The following is a 14,230-nucleotide window of genomic DNA, read 5'->3' as shown; positions in this document are numbered from 1 at the left end:
TTAGTTTAATGGTGTGCGATGCATTTTTATGTCATTTCAAAATAATAAGAAAAAACAAGAGGCTGCCGACACGTTGTGCAGGAAGGATACTTTCGGATGTCTCCTTTTGCCTTTCATGCTTAGATGTGACATTGAAGTCTGATTTATTCATTTCCATACACTCCACATCTAGCATGTAGTTGGCTTTTTCCACTGTGGAATTCACTGCAAATCCATAGGAAAATCCTCACGTTTCATGTGGACGTTGCTGCAGGTTTAACCCCAGGCAATGCCGAGAAACTGGAATAAATCGGTTAAATCTGCAGCACTAATATGCTGCACACGTCACAGCACAAGTCCCTGCGTTTTATTCTGTTACAAGGGCATAGGCTATGTTCTGTGAAACGCAACTCTGCAGAGAGTGAACACTATGCAGAGGTCTATGTCCTTTATAATTTTGATAAATCTACAATTTGGATTTTAAAAAATGCAGAAATCCACCAGAGAACAAAAGGGTTGGGTGACTAAATTAAAACGGACATACCTTTAACTCAAGTTGGGAGACCCATAGACAATAGATTGCTGGACAATCCCACCGATGTGGGGTCTGGCTAACTTAGAACAAATGTGTATGGAAGCCTTAGGCCGGGGTCACACTTGCGAGTGCAATGCGAGAAACTCGCGTGAGTCTCTCGCATCAATACCCGGCACTCGGGACTGGAGAGGGCGGCTATATGTATTTCTATGTAGCTGAACTCTCTGTTCCCGAGTGCCGGCGGCAGTGCCGGGTATTGAAGCGAGAGACCTGCGTGAGTTTCTCGCATTGCACTCGCAAGTGTGACCCCGGCCTTAAAATTAGGCACTTACTTCCTGTTCTGTACAGAAAATCTTTCAGCTGTTTCATTTTCACACAGACAGGATTACAATGAAGGGTATAACCTTTCTTTAGGCAACACAGGATCTACCATAAGCAAAAGGTGATGTTACACCTCATATCCTTCCCCTCCCTTTACAATGATCTTTTCTCCGATCAAAGCCTTCTCAGAAAACTTTGTTATAGAAAGTAAAGAAATCAGAGCCAGTCTATTATTACTGCCTATACCCATGTAGATTCCTGTAGAAAACAGGACATACGCATTTAGTGTTAGACTTACACAATTCACTTTAAAGGAAAAATAGCAGCCTTGGTTGCAACACCATGTCCAGACACAAAGCACACTACAGGAAGTGAGGCGTATGTCACATACTGGTGTGAATGCCACCCTACGCAAGCCTGTGTGCACTTAGAATACTAGGCAGCCAACCCATGGGTGTTTGGTGGGTTAGGAAGGCTTGTTTTATTAGTATTGTGCACTTGTGCTGCCCATGACTTTATCATGGGGGACTTGCTGCATCCTGTTCTGCATTTGTGTCTGGACATGGTATTGCAATTTTGGCTGCTATTTATATTTTTGTAGTGATATTTTTAGTGTTAGACATAGGCCAGAACAGAGTCAAAACAAAAGAAAGTCAAAACCGCACCCTTTTATATATAGATTGAAGGTCTCAGCGGACACAAGCATGCAATATAAAACCCGGCACTCAACTTCAATTTGGCTGCTGTAAGGTTTATTGTGTAGTATCAACACTAAAACGTTTCGGTCCTGTGGACCTTCCTCAGTTACTACATCGTGAGAATAAAGAAATAAACATAATCATTTAACAGAAAGAAAAAAACAAAGCAAAAAAACATAGGTATTTACAACAATATGTACAAAGCATAAACATGGTCATGTATCGGAAGGAACAAGTACATTATAACGCTTAGAGACCGAGGCGTACCTAATTGTGAGGTTAGTAGAGAAGAAAATCTCTTTGCCAATAGAGCCCTATTGGTGTAGCTATAAGGAAGAAAAAAGAGGGGGTGGTATTACTACATTGTGGGCTAATGTAGTTCAGTGGTCCTCAGGCATTGGGCCCATGGTGAGTACCTTAATGTCCAGAGTGCCTCCAAGTTTGCAGCATTGAGGCTGGAAAATAATGAAGACGGGACAAAAGTCCTTGTAAGTTGGAGTGCGCCATGTGGCGGAGTCCGGTGGGCGTGGCTAAATATCGGTGTGGTGGCGCCGCTGAAAGATGCGCTGGTTACCTGTGCTGTGTCCGGGTGTAGACGCGGTGTCCACCGCTTGTCCCAACCTAAGCCGGAGTGCAGTAGGCCGGTGTAAGCGCTAATTTATGTGAACGGCGTGGACCGCCGGAAATGACGTACAGGAAGTGCGTCATGGGGCTGCCGTGACTGGCAGTCAGTGGGCGCCCAATGGGAGAGGACAGAAGTGTGATTATGGGCGGGACCGAGCGTGAAATAGATGGTAGTGATGAATGATCATCATCATTCATCACTACCATCTATTACGCAGCGTTATGGTCTCAACTCCACCTACTACACCGGACTCTGCTTTCTATTCCCTGACTACCTGGTAACCACTTTCACGCTCGGTCCCGCCCATAATCACACCGCGTCTACACCCGGACACAGCACAGGTAACCAGCGCATCTTTCAGCGGCGCCACCACACCGATATTTAGCCACGTCCACCGGACTCCGCCACATGGCGCACTCCAACTTACAAGGACTTTTGTCCCGTCTTCATTATTTTCCAGCCTCAATGCTGCAAACTTGGAGGCACTCTGGACATTAAGGTACTCACCATGGGCCCAATGCCTGAGGACCACTGAACTACATTAGCCCACAATGTAGTAATACCACCCCCTCTTTTTTCTTCCTTATAGCTACACCAATAGGGCTCTATTGGCAAAGAGATTTTCTTCTCTACTAACCTCACAATTAGGTACGCCTCGGTCTCTAAGCGTTATAATGTACTTGTTCCTTCCGATACATGACCATGTTTATGCTTTGTACATATTGTTGTAAATACCTATGTTTTTTTGCTTTGTTTTTTTCTTTCTGTTAAATGATTATGTTTATTTCTTTATTCTCACGATGTAGTAACTGAGGAAGGTCCACAGGACCGAAACGTTTTAGTGTTGATACTACACAATAAACCTTACAGCAGCCAAATTGAAGTTGAGTGCCGGGTTTTATATTGCATAGTTATAGGGTGTGGGAGCCTACCCGTGCACCTCTGACAGCAGTGCTCACGTTTAAATTCAGCGGACACAAGGGCGCATGTCCAAAACCAGGGAGCCCATCCCGGACAGTAGCAAGACCACAAAAAACAAAGAGACAGCGCCACAATGGATGGTGACAAAATAGGAGCTTACATTTCTTCTGCCTCCTGCAGCGACGTTTCGGTCAACAGACCTTTATCAAGTGCTTGATAAAGGTCTGTTGACCGAAACGTCGCTACAGGAGGCAGAAGAAATGTAAGCTCCTATTTTGTCACCATCCATTGTGGCGCTGTCTCTTTGTTTTTTGGGGTTTAGGCCAGAACAGAAACTGCAAAACTTTTTATATTTTTTTCAAATTGTGATATTACAGTAAATTCTGATCTAAAAAAAAAAAAAAAAAAAAAAGCATCCAAACTTTCATATTTTTTTATAAGTTTGAAAAGTTTTACAACATTACAAATCCCTTTAATAGGAGATGTATATACATTCCTGCAAAACTATTTGTAGGTAAGTTGTTTCCAAATCCTAGCTTTCCTTGGTCCATTTGCCTGCGTTCAGCTGCATGGATATCAGAGTTAGTGAAAGGGTCTGCTCCATTCCTGTGCCTCACTATCATCATCTATACTCCAAATGAATCATTTTGATGTTAAAGGGAACTTGACAGGTTTTGCCAAACCTTCCCCATGTCTTTAGTTTTGGGCTTTTGCTCAGTAAATTTCCCTAAAGTTTTTGCAATACTTTGCAGTGCACCAATGAAGCTGGGGAGAGTACACCTTGCTTACTGTGCACGGTCATGGAGGTAGACATTTGTAAATAGATGGTGGCGATGCCACTCTTGCAAATCATGTTACTCAGACTCACCAGGACGTGAAAACACGATTAGTGGGACATTCACTGCAGGAAAAGCAACACCCCAAGACTAGTCACCCACTAACTACCATACCCTGGGCGGAAATTCTTAGCGGAATTTACTAAGCAAGAAGCCACCAAAAGAGGCATGTTTGAATCTACAGAAAGATTTGATAAAGACACGGGGAAGCAGTAATGTTCCCTTCAATACAGCTGAAGGCAAGTGAATTGACTGGAGAAAGCATGAGTTTAGAAGCGGTTCACAATGTCTTACAAATACTCCAATAAAATGATTTGTAAAGTTTCATAATTTCACTGACCATGGAAAGTTATGATAAAAGTTAAGCTGATGGCACAAAAAAGAAAATCAATGATCTCTATTATACCTGATCACACCCTCCCTTGCTCAAATACTGGTTTCTAGAGTTGTGCAGTTAAGATTGTTAACATAAAATCAGCTTCTTTATCCTTCTCTGTTAATTGTCAATGACCAGCAGATTCTTTTCATCCAGGACACACTCAATGGACTCTAAAGGTACCTTCACACTGAGCAACTTTACAACGAGAACGACAACGATCCGTGACGTTGCAGCGTCCTGGTTAGCGATCCCGTTGTGTTTGACACGCGGCAGCGATCTGGATCCCGCTGTGATATCGCTGGTCGGAGCTAGAAGTCCAGAACTTTATTTGGTCGTCAGGTCGGCGTGTATCGTCGTGTTTGACAGCAAAAGCAACGATGTCAGCAATGTTTTACATGGAGCTAACAACCTGTGAGAACGATAAGTGAGTCGCCGTTACGTCACAGGATCGCTCCTGCATCGTTGTGGAGCTGCTGTGTTTGACGTCTCTACAGCGACCTAAACAGCGACGCTCCAGCGATCGGCTCGTTGTCTATATCGCTGCAGCGTCGCTAAGTGTGACGGTACCTTTAGTAACAATACCTCTTAGATGTTAATCTAATATAATGGCCAAGTAATTTGTCTGGATAGGAGTTTGTAAAACTATTATCAAATGTTTAGAATTTTTCAACAAAAACAGATTTGATGAAAAAAAAAGTTTAGATAATAGTTAAAATCTGATTAAACAATAGGCAATTACTTGATGTAATTTCCTTTAACATAAAATGTATGTACAATATTCATTCTGTTGACTTACCAGTCTTGTGCGTGGTTACTTGCTTCTTGCGGTGGAAGAGGACTTGCAAGTCTGGAAACCTGGATCCACACCGCATCATATAAATCTTTCTTCCGGGTATGGACAGTGCATGGAACAATTAGAGGCATCCCAAATAGGCTAGGGCGATTTTTTTGAGAAGACAGAAAATACAGCTCTGTTCTCATCTAAAACAAGGATCATCAACAATAGGTAAGAATAATATGGATACAATTACTAATACAATTCAGATTATGAATGAGGAGTAGCCGAAAAAGTAACACATCAATTAAAGTTCGCGCAACAAAATTTAGACAAGCCTGTGGAATACTGGGAGAATATAGTTTTGGTCAGATGAGACCAAAATTGAACTCTTTGGAGTTCATAATACACACCATGTTTGTAGGCCAATAGGCACTGCATTAAATTCCCCAAAATACCATACCAACAGAGAAGTGTGGAGGTGGTAACAGCATGGTGTGGGGCTGTTTTTCAGCATACGACACTGGCAAACTTCATATATTTGGAAGAAGGATGAATGGATAAATATACTGAGACATTCTTGATAAAAATCTGCTACCATTTGCCAGGATGATGAAAATGAAACAAGGGTGGACATTTCAGTAAGAAAATGATCCCAAACACACAGCCAAGGAAACGATCAATTGGTTTCAGAGAAAGGAAATAAAGGTGCTAGAATGGCCCAGCCAATCACCTGACCCGAATCCAATAGAAAATTTATGGAAGAAACTAAAGCTCAGAGTTCATAGAAGAAGCCCATGGAACCTCCAGGATTTGAAGAGTGTTTGTGTGGAAGAATGGGCCAAAGTCACACTTGAGCAATGCATGTGACTAGTTTCTCCATACAAGAGGTGTCTTGATGCTGTTATCCCTAACAAAGGCTTTTATAGGAAGCATTAAATAAACTTCAATATGCATGTTCAATACTAATTTCCTGTGTAATTTCTGATTATTACAATTAACTTAGTTTATGGACATCTATAGTTTGATTTCTTTGCCTGTGTGGATTTGATTGGGCTGTTTCCAATATCTGGTGAGCATTTCATGTCAATAGCACCTTTAGAAATAGATTTACTTAGAAAATTGGTGATGTGTTCAATACTTATATCACCTGCTATACAAACACACACAGTATGTACAGCCGTTTTTTGTCAGTACTTTATGTGTATTAAAGGTGCAGTTTCTTGAACTTGGGATCACTGTCTAGAAGTCAAAATGTACAGCCACATTCTCATTCTGACAGACTTAAGTTATCCTTGTACTAGAAAAGTACAACTGAATGTCCTCCATGTAATACTACAGGGACGTGGTATTTTCTTCTCATATAACAGGTGTCATCTTACCATTTTTCTATGAATAGCAATGATATAGCCTATAAAAGGGCCTTCTGGATGGACAGAGACATGGCCATTGAGTACTCCATTCCCGACTGTCTTCTCTGTCCCACATGGCACTACAGTATTTGGCATCCCATTTGGGATTACTGGTGGCCGACTCAGTCCTCCATTTGGCATGAGACTTTGTGGTCCATTAGATGATGGCACTGTGGTGGCATCTGCAAATTAAAGAACAAGCTCAGTGTAATCCACTTAAAACTGCTTTGCTTTTAATATGGATTATGGTTTAAACCTCTTTAACTAATCATTTCATGAACCGTACAGAGCCAATTAGAAAGCCAACTGCAGATGATGTAATAATGGGTGCTTATCAATCTGTAAAATTATATTTGTCCTCAGCAATATAGCACTGGCATACAATGAGCATGAAAATCACTCGAACATGGAGAATATATGTCAATGTAACCCTGTTCAAGCTATCATCATCTATTCACTATGGCACCGTACAGACCAAGGCTAGATCCACTCCACATTTAATCCGACAATATGCACAGGCTTTTATGGGGGTAAACATTTGTTTATCTTTGGCTGGATATTTAGATTCATTTGTTACACCTAGTGGGGGGTCCAAGTGCTCCCGCCACATAAACGGAGACCAGTAATATACATGACACATGGTAAATGGGGGACCCTGTTTTAGACTATCTTTGCTTTAATTATTGTATTATCTTTAACTTTGTTACTTATGACTGTTTCATATGGACTGCTGAATTGTAAAGCGCTGCGGGATACGTAGGCGCTATATCAATAAAGATTATTATAATTATTTGGTTCCCAGAACCTTGAAGTTATGCCTCTGATCTTGTGTACAGGATACATCTGATAATTACACAGCACTGAAAAGCATAAATTAATCCTAAATCAATAACTACAGGTTAGAGTCTGTAATTTTAGAAATTAAAAAAAAAAAAATTCTCAGTGGTTAGAATAGTTGCCTTCCAACAAATCCCACCAAGGACAACATCTGCAAGGAGTTTGTATGTTCTCCCCGTGTTTGCGTGGGTTTCTTCCGGTTTCCTCTCACACTCCAAAGCCATACTGATAGGGAATTTATATTGGGAGCCCCAATGGGGACAGTGATGATGAGGTCTGTAAAGTGCTGCAGGCAGAATACGATGGCGCTATATGAGCAATCATGAATAAAATGAGTTGGAAATGACATAATGAATGGAATTCTAGAACAATTCATCAAAACTGGAAATCAATTACATTTAACAACAAAAGTAGTCGATGCTGATGAACTGTGCATTATCAACACTTTACTAGAATAAACGTAGTCTACTTATGGAAAAAAATCACCTCCCACAGAGTCAAAAACGGAAAAGGAGGGATAGTATGCCGAAAGTTTTGAACAATATTTTCTTGGTTCTGCACACACTTCATTTCCGTCTCACTGATATGTTAAGAATAGAGTTGAGCGAATATGCTTGGAATATGAATTTACCATATTCGTGCCGAATTTATGTTTGCTGATCGGTTCCGAACACATTTGTTCATTTCTACTCCCATTGACTTCAATGAGGCCAATCATAATCAGAACCGAACTTTGAAAACTTTGCTCAACTCTACTAAAGGAGGCATTACTTAGCCATTTTGTTAGGTCAACAGGACTATATGGATACATTTAGTAAATGTGCTGGGAGTTTTCCTTGGCGTAAACCAAATGTAATCTGAAAATACACTCATTATTGCTATAAAAGGAGGACTGGTACCCCAAAATGTGACCCAAAGTCTCGAACCTTGCATTTACCCTTCCTTCAATACATTGGTAAAATGTATAGTAGGTAGCACAAATAAACATGTAGAGTATATTGGCAGGCCACATATAACTCACCTTGTTGAATTGGGCTTGTAGCGGATGTAGGAGAACCAGGAATTGGAATCTCAAAAGCACAGAGAAATCCACTGACTGACAGCCTTACTTTCTGGTTATCCTGAGGAAAGTTCTGCAAAAAAATACAGTCGGATTGTGATATAATTATATAAAGTTAGCAGTACGACCCGCACTCCAAGTCCTGTCCTCACCTGTGAAGCATTAATTAGGGGTGCGCATAGTGGTGTCCATAGCAGACCAGCATACAAGAGCAGAAATATTGGAAGGAGGTGGCAGTACGCCCAAGTTTGTTGCAAACATGTGTATTAGTCCAAAATGTTTGCATGTTGGACTATTACACCTTTTGGTGACGCCAATAGTCCTGTGCTATGACTAAGGCTTACTGCAGGTATGGTCATGTAGTGCCCTATGTTGGAGTGAATTGCTATCATGACACCGTCATCCAGTCATTCCTAGTAGTATAGGCATGGCCATGCTAGAACACTGCTTGTCCACTATGACCTGATCATTTGAAATATACCACATAAGTGACGGGCACAATAAAGTGCTAACTTGCTGCACTCTGTAGTCCTCTCACAGAACGACTCATCTCCATTATTACGTATTACAGCCAGTGGAGGAAAGGAGTCTATTAAAATGAGAACCTACCGGCCAGCGCATTCACAGAGTGGCATCATCCAATTCTAAAGCTTGCTCTAAATATGATTAGGTCAGAAAGGAAAGCACTGTTCACTGACTGCAGCGCTATTCAGCGTCATTCCTCCATTATCATGAGCTTAAAAATGTAGAAGGAGACTAGGAGGGTGCTTCATTAATATTGGTGTAGCGCACGGCTGGCTTAATGAAGGGCGCGCTGGAGAGCAACGTGTCGAATTCAATAACAGGGCACATGCCACTCGGAGCATCTAGTGAGTGGTGTGCGCCTCTAAAGAAATGCTCCCCCAGTCTGGTGTATAAATCCCCAGTACTTTTAATTAATTGGACAGAGGGCTGAGTGTTGGCCGTAACCCATCTTCGCTCCTCCCTAGCTCCAACCGTTTTGGCGGAGCAGCGTCAAACTGGAGTGAAAACCCCAAAATGCTGTGAAACTTTTCAGAGTTTTTACGGCAGTTTTCTAGCATAAAAACTGTGCTGATTTGACACCTAAATGTGTTATTTGATACATGGAGAACTACAGAAACAGCCATTACCTAGGCTTGCCTTGTTCTAACACAGTGTTACATCTGCCATTGTGGAATAAGGTGCAGTACAAACCATCTGATAAATTATGCTATTACACCTTGTAAGCATTTCACCACCCCATTTGTATAGTTAGATAGTACTTGTGGAGCAGTGCTGGCTTTCTTTCAATTTGTGATGATTCACAAATGTATGAAAAGGAATGTCACCAGGTTTTTGCTACCCTAACTGAGAGTGGAATGATGTACAGGCAGAGACCATGATTCCAGCGATGTGTCCGTGCAATTTTTTATTAAATCATGGCTTTCTCTGCTACAGATTTAATAGTTCTCTGAATGCTGAGCTCTGTATAACTCAACCCACAACAGCTTTATGTGTGCACTGTGCATAGGCAGAAAGCTGCCAATCAGTGGTGGGGACGGGGTTACACCGAGCTCATGAATATAGAGGGACTACATGGCAGCAGGTTTAGTAGTCCTCTACTAATAATCTCCTGCTGATAAAATAGTGATTTTATCAAAACTACAGCAAACAGCATAGAAAGTGATACTGTACATTACTTGAATCAAGGTATCTGTCTCTATATAATGCTTCTGTCAGATTGGGTGGAAAAATCTGACAACAAGTCCCCCCTTTAGGGCTTGTTCACACTATCCTTTTTTTGCTGCGGATTTTTCAGGTCCTGATTTGGAAAAACCGCAGTGCAAAACCGCGGTGGTTTTCCCTGCGGTTTTTTGTGCGGTTTCTCCTACGGATTCCACTGCGGGTTTCCAACTGCACTTTCCTATTGGTGCAGGTGGAAAACCGTTGCGGAATCCGCAGAAAGAATTGACATGCTACTTCTTTTTTTCCGCAGAAAATCCGCGCGGATTTTCAAGCGGAAAAAAAGCAAAGTGGGCACAGCGGATTTGGTTTTCCATAGGGTAACATTGTACTGTACCCTGCATGGAAAACGTCTGCGGATCCGCAGCTGCAAATCCGCTGCGGATCCGCAGCAAAAACTGCAGCGTGTGAACATAGCCTTAAGGAGTTTTTCAGGATTTTTCAAATATTGGTAATTGGTAGGGAATGTTAAATAATATATTTAATGAGCCAATCACAGTTTTACTGCACAATCTATGCACGCACCATCTATGTACTTACTCCCCAAAACATCACATCCATAAGTCACCTGATGTTCGGGAAATTATTACCGTATATACTCGAGTATAAGCCGAGATTTTCAGCCCATTTTTTGGGGCTGAAAGTCCCCCTCTCAGCTTATACTCGAGTCATACCCAGGGGTTGGCAGGTGAGGGGGGGCGGGGGCTGTCTAATAATACTTACCTGCTCCCGGCGTGGTCCCTGCTTCTTCCAGCGCTGCAGCTTCTTCCTGTACTGAGCGGTCACATGGTCCCGCTCATTACAGAAATGAATATGCGGCTCCACCTCCCATAGAGGTGGAGCCGCATATTCATTATTGTATGAGCGGTAACGGTGACCGCTCAATACAGGAAGAAGATGCAGCGCCGGGGAAGAAGCAGGGACTGTACCGCGCCAGGAGCAGGTAAGTATACGGGGAGGGGGAGCGCAGCGCTGCGCGATATTTACCCCTCCTCGTTCCAGTGGGGCTCCGTCTTCATCGTCCTCTGGCAGTGACGCTCAGGTCAGAGGGCGCGGTGACGTAGTCAGTGCGCGCCCTCTGCTGAACATCAGTGCCAAAGACGGAGCCGCACGAGGAGCAGGTAAAAGTGCCGGGGGTCCTGAGCGACGGAGAGGTGAGTATGCGATTTTTTTTTTTATGGCAGCAAAAGCAAATGGGGCAAGTGGCTGTGCGGAGCGTCTGTATGGGGCCATAACACTTGTGCAGCACTATAAGGGGCAAGTGGCTGTGCGGAGCATCTGTATGGGGCCATAACACTTGTGCAGCACTATATGGGGCAGTGACTGTACGGAGCATCTGTATGGGGCCATAACACTTGTGCAGCACTATAAGGGGCAAGTAGCTGTACTGAGCATCTGTATGGGGCCATAACACTTGTGCAGCACTATAAGGGGCAAGTGGCTGCGCGGAGCATCTGTATGGGGCCATAACACTTGTGCAGCACTATAAGGGGCATGTGGCTGCGCGGAGCATCTTATGGGGCCATAACACTTGTGCAGCACTATATGGGGCAAGTGGCTGTATGGAGCATCTGTATGGGGCCATAACACTTGTGCAGCACTATAAGGGGCAAGTGGCTGCGCGAAGCATCTGTATGGAGCCATAACACTTGTGCAGCACTATAAGGGGCAAGTGGCTGCGCGGAGCATCTGTATGGGGCCATAACACTTGTGCAACACTATAAGGGGCAAGTGGCTGCGCGGAGCATCTGTATGGGGCCATAACACTTGTGCAGCACTGTAAGGGGCAAGTGGCTGTGCGGAGCATCTTATGGGGCCATAACACTTGTGCAGCACTATAAGGGGCATGTGGCTGCGCGGAGCATCTTATGGGGCCATAACACTTGTGCAGCACTATATGGGGCAAGTGGCTGTATGGAGCATCTGTATGGGGCCATAACACTTGTGCAGCACTATAAGGGGCAAGTGGCTGCGCGAAGCATCTGTATGGAGCCATAACACTTGTGCAGCACTATAAGGGGCAAGTGGCTGCGCGGAGCATCTGTATAGGGCCATAACACTTGTGCAACACTATAAGGGGCAAGTGGCTGCGCGGAGCATCTGTATGGGGCCATAACACTTGTGCAGCACTGTAAGGGGCAAGTGGCTGTGCGGAGCATCTTATGGGGCCATAACACTTGTGCAGCACTATATGGGGCAAATATCTCTATGGAGCATCTTATGGGGCCCTTATTACCCTTTATGCAGGATTATATGGGGCATATTTTAATATGGAGCATCTAATGGGGCCCATCAAACTGATGTCTCAATTAATTTTACTTTTATTGGTATCTATTTTTACTTTTGAAATTTACCGGTAGCTGCTGCATTTTTCACCCTAGGCTTATACTCGAGTCATTAAGTTTTCCCAGTTTTTTGTGGCAAAATTAGGGGGGTCGGCTTATACTCGAGTATACACGGTACTTTGTGTACTGATGGGGAATTCAAAGAATAAATACTACTACTATTTCTTTTCTTTCTCTCTTTACATTCTTTACCTTGGCTATTTTTTGAAGGATCCCAGAAAACCCCTTTAACGACAGCATATTCATTTAAACCACGTTAAGGTGAACTCAATTACAAGGTCATTTTGTTACAGTACTAGTCAAAGGGTGGGATATATTAGTAAGCATGTGGGCAGCTAGTTCCCACAAACAAAAGTACATTTTAGTCAATATCTCTTGTAATAATAATAATTTCCACAATTGGATGTGTGTAAATAAAATGTTCCTGTGCTGAGATAATCTTAGAAATGTGCCCCTGCTGTGTACTGTGTAATGGCTGTGTCTGACCGTACAGGAACATGGTCTGGTCATCACAAATGAGTTGGGTGGCCACCAGTATACCTTAATGTTCGAGCCATGCACCTCCGCAAGAAGGATCTGTTCAGGCTTCAATCCACACAGCTCACTCAACTGCTTCTTCAGCCCTGTGTACTTCTCATCCATGTTCAGCCTTAGCCCATACCGTACAGGCGTTGTGCCATCTAATTTAATAACTTAAAAAATGCAAATAGGAAATGTCAATTTTTGAAGGAAAGATCAAGTCGCCGATCCAGGTATGTATATAAAACAAATTCCTTTATTGCAAAAAATTTAAAATATTTGACAAGGCGATGAACAATTGCACACCAACAATCTAAGCTGTAAAGAGGGAACTTGGGGGTCTCATCACCAGACTCGTTTTGAGCTCTACCTGCGCTCTTAGACTTGGTTTCAAATGTAACTATATAACACATATATATGGTATCGCTGAGTTCAGAAATGACTGATCTATCAAAACATAAAATAAATGAATGCTATCAGTTAGCAGAATAACGAGAAAAAAAAATCAAAAAGCCAGGATCATATTCTTTGCCCACTGCAACATTGCAATAAAAGGCTGCAACCACTATCTTCACAGAGGAACCTCGTGCTTTGGACTACAGCACCACTGTGAGAGGGGTAACCGCAGTTTTCGCACTTTTTGCAGGTTGATTTGCAAGACCATTAACTTGGGGAACTTTGTGCATCAATTGTTTAAGCAGGACATTTTCTGGACTGATCTTACTAGTTACACTTGGACTAATTTGATTTTATATATTCTTACCATGATATTTTAAAACCATTGATTGATTGGATATAGATTCTAATTGTACCTCTAATAAATAAGTTTTTTATTGCTGAAAAAGGTATTTGTAGCATAAACTTTACAGTATGAAAAGGAGATTTTTGTGTACTCATCGTAAAATCTTTTTCTCCGAGCCACTCATTGGGGGACACAGGACCATGGGTGTTATGCTGCGGCCACTAGGAGGACACTAAGTAGACAGAAAGATTAACTCCTCTGCAGTATACACCCCTTCACTGGATACAATTTCAACCAGTTTGGTAGTAAAGCAGTAGGAGCATGAACAAAGACAAACTATGTCAAAACCAAGAAGTAACAACAAGCCAAAAAAACAGGCTCAGGGTGGGTGCTGTGTCCCCCAATGAGTGGCTCGGAGAAAAAGATTTTACGGTGAGTACACAAAAATCTCCTTTTCTCCTACGCCTCATTGGGGGACACAGGACCATGGGACGTACAAAAGC

At 42.7% G+C, this 14,230-nt stretch overlaps 1 protein-coding gene across 2 annotated transcripts in view; it reads right to left on the bottom strand.

The window, feature by feature from the left end:
• The window catches only part of USP32 (ubiquitin specific peptidase 32), a 278,060-nt gene that overhangs the window by 33,111 nt on the left and 230,719 nt on the right, over positions 1 to 14,230 (bottom strand). For both annotated transcript variants that reach the window (XM_077296233.1, XM_077296234.1), the window contains exons 24-27: positions 13,007 to 13,158; positions 8,340 to 8,451; positions 6,452 to 6,663; positions 5,091 to 5,275 (exon numbers count right to left, since the gene is read on the bottom strand). In XM_077296233.1, the coding sequence (XP_077152348.1) occupies positions 5,091 to 5,275; positions 6,452 to 6,663; positions 8,340 to 8,451; positions 13,007 to 13,158 (661 nt within the window). The remainder of the gene's footprint in view (positions 1 to 5,090; positions 5,276 to 6,451; positions 6,664 to 8,339; positions 8,452 to 13,006; positions 13,159 to 14,230) is intronic.

This window comes from Ranitomeya variabilis, chromosome 3 (assembly GCF_051348905.1).
Source record: "Ranitomeya variabilis isolate aRanVar5 chromosome 3, aRanVar5.hap1, whole genome shotgun sequence".
NCBI classification, from domain to species: domain Eukaryota; kingdom Metazoa; phylum Chordata; class Amphibia; order Anura; family Dendrobatidae; genus Ranitomeya; species Ranitomeya variabilis.
This window is presented reverse-complemented; position numbering and strand designations above follow the sequence as displayed.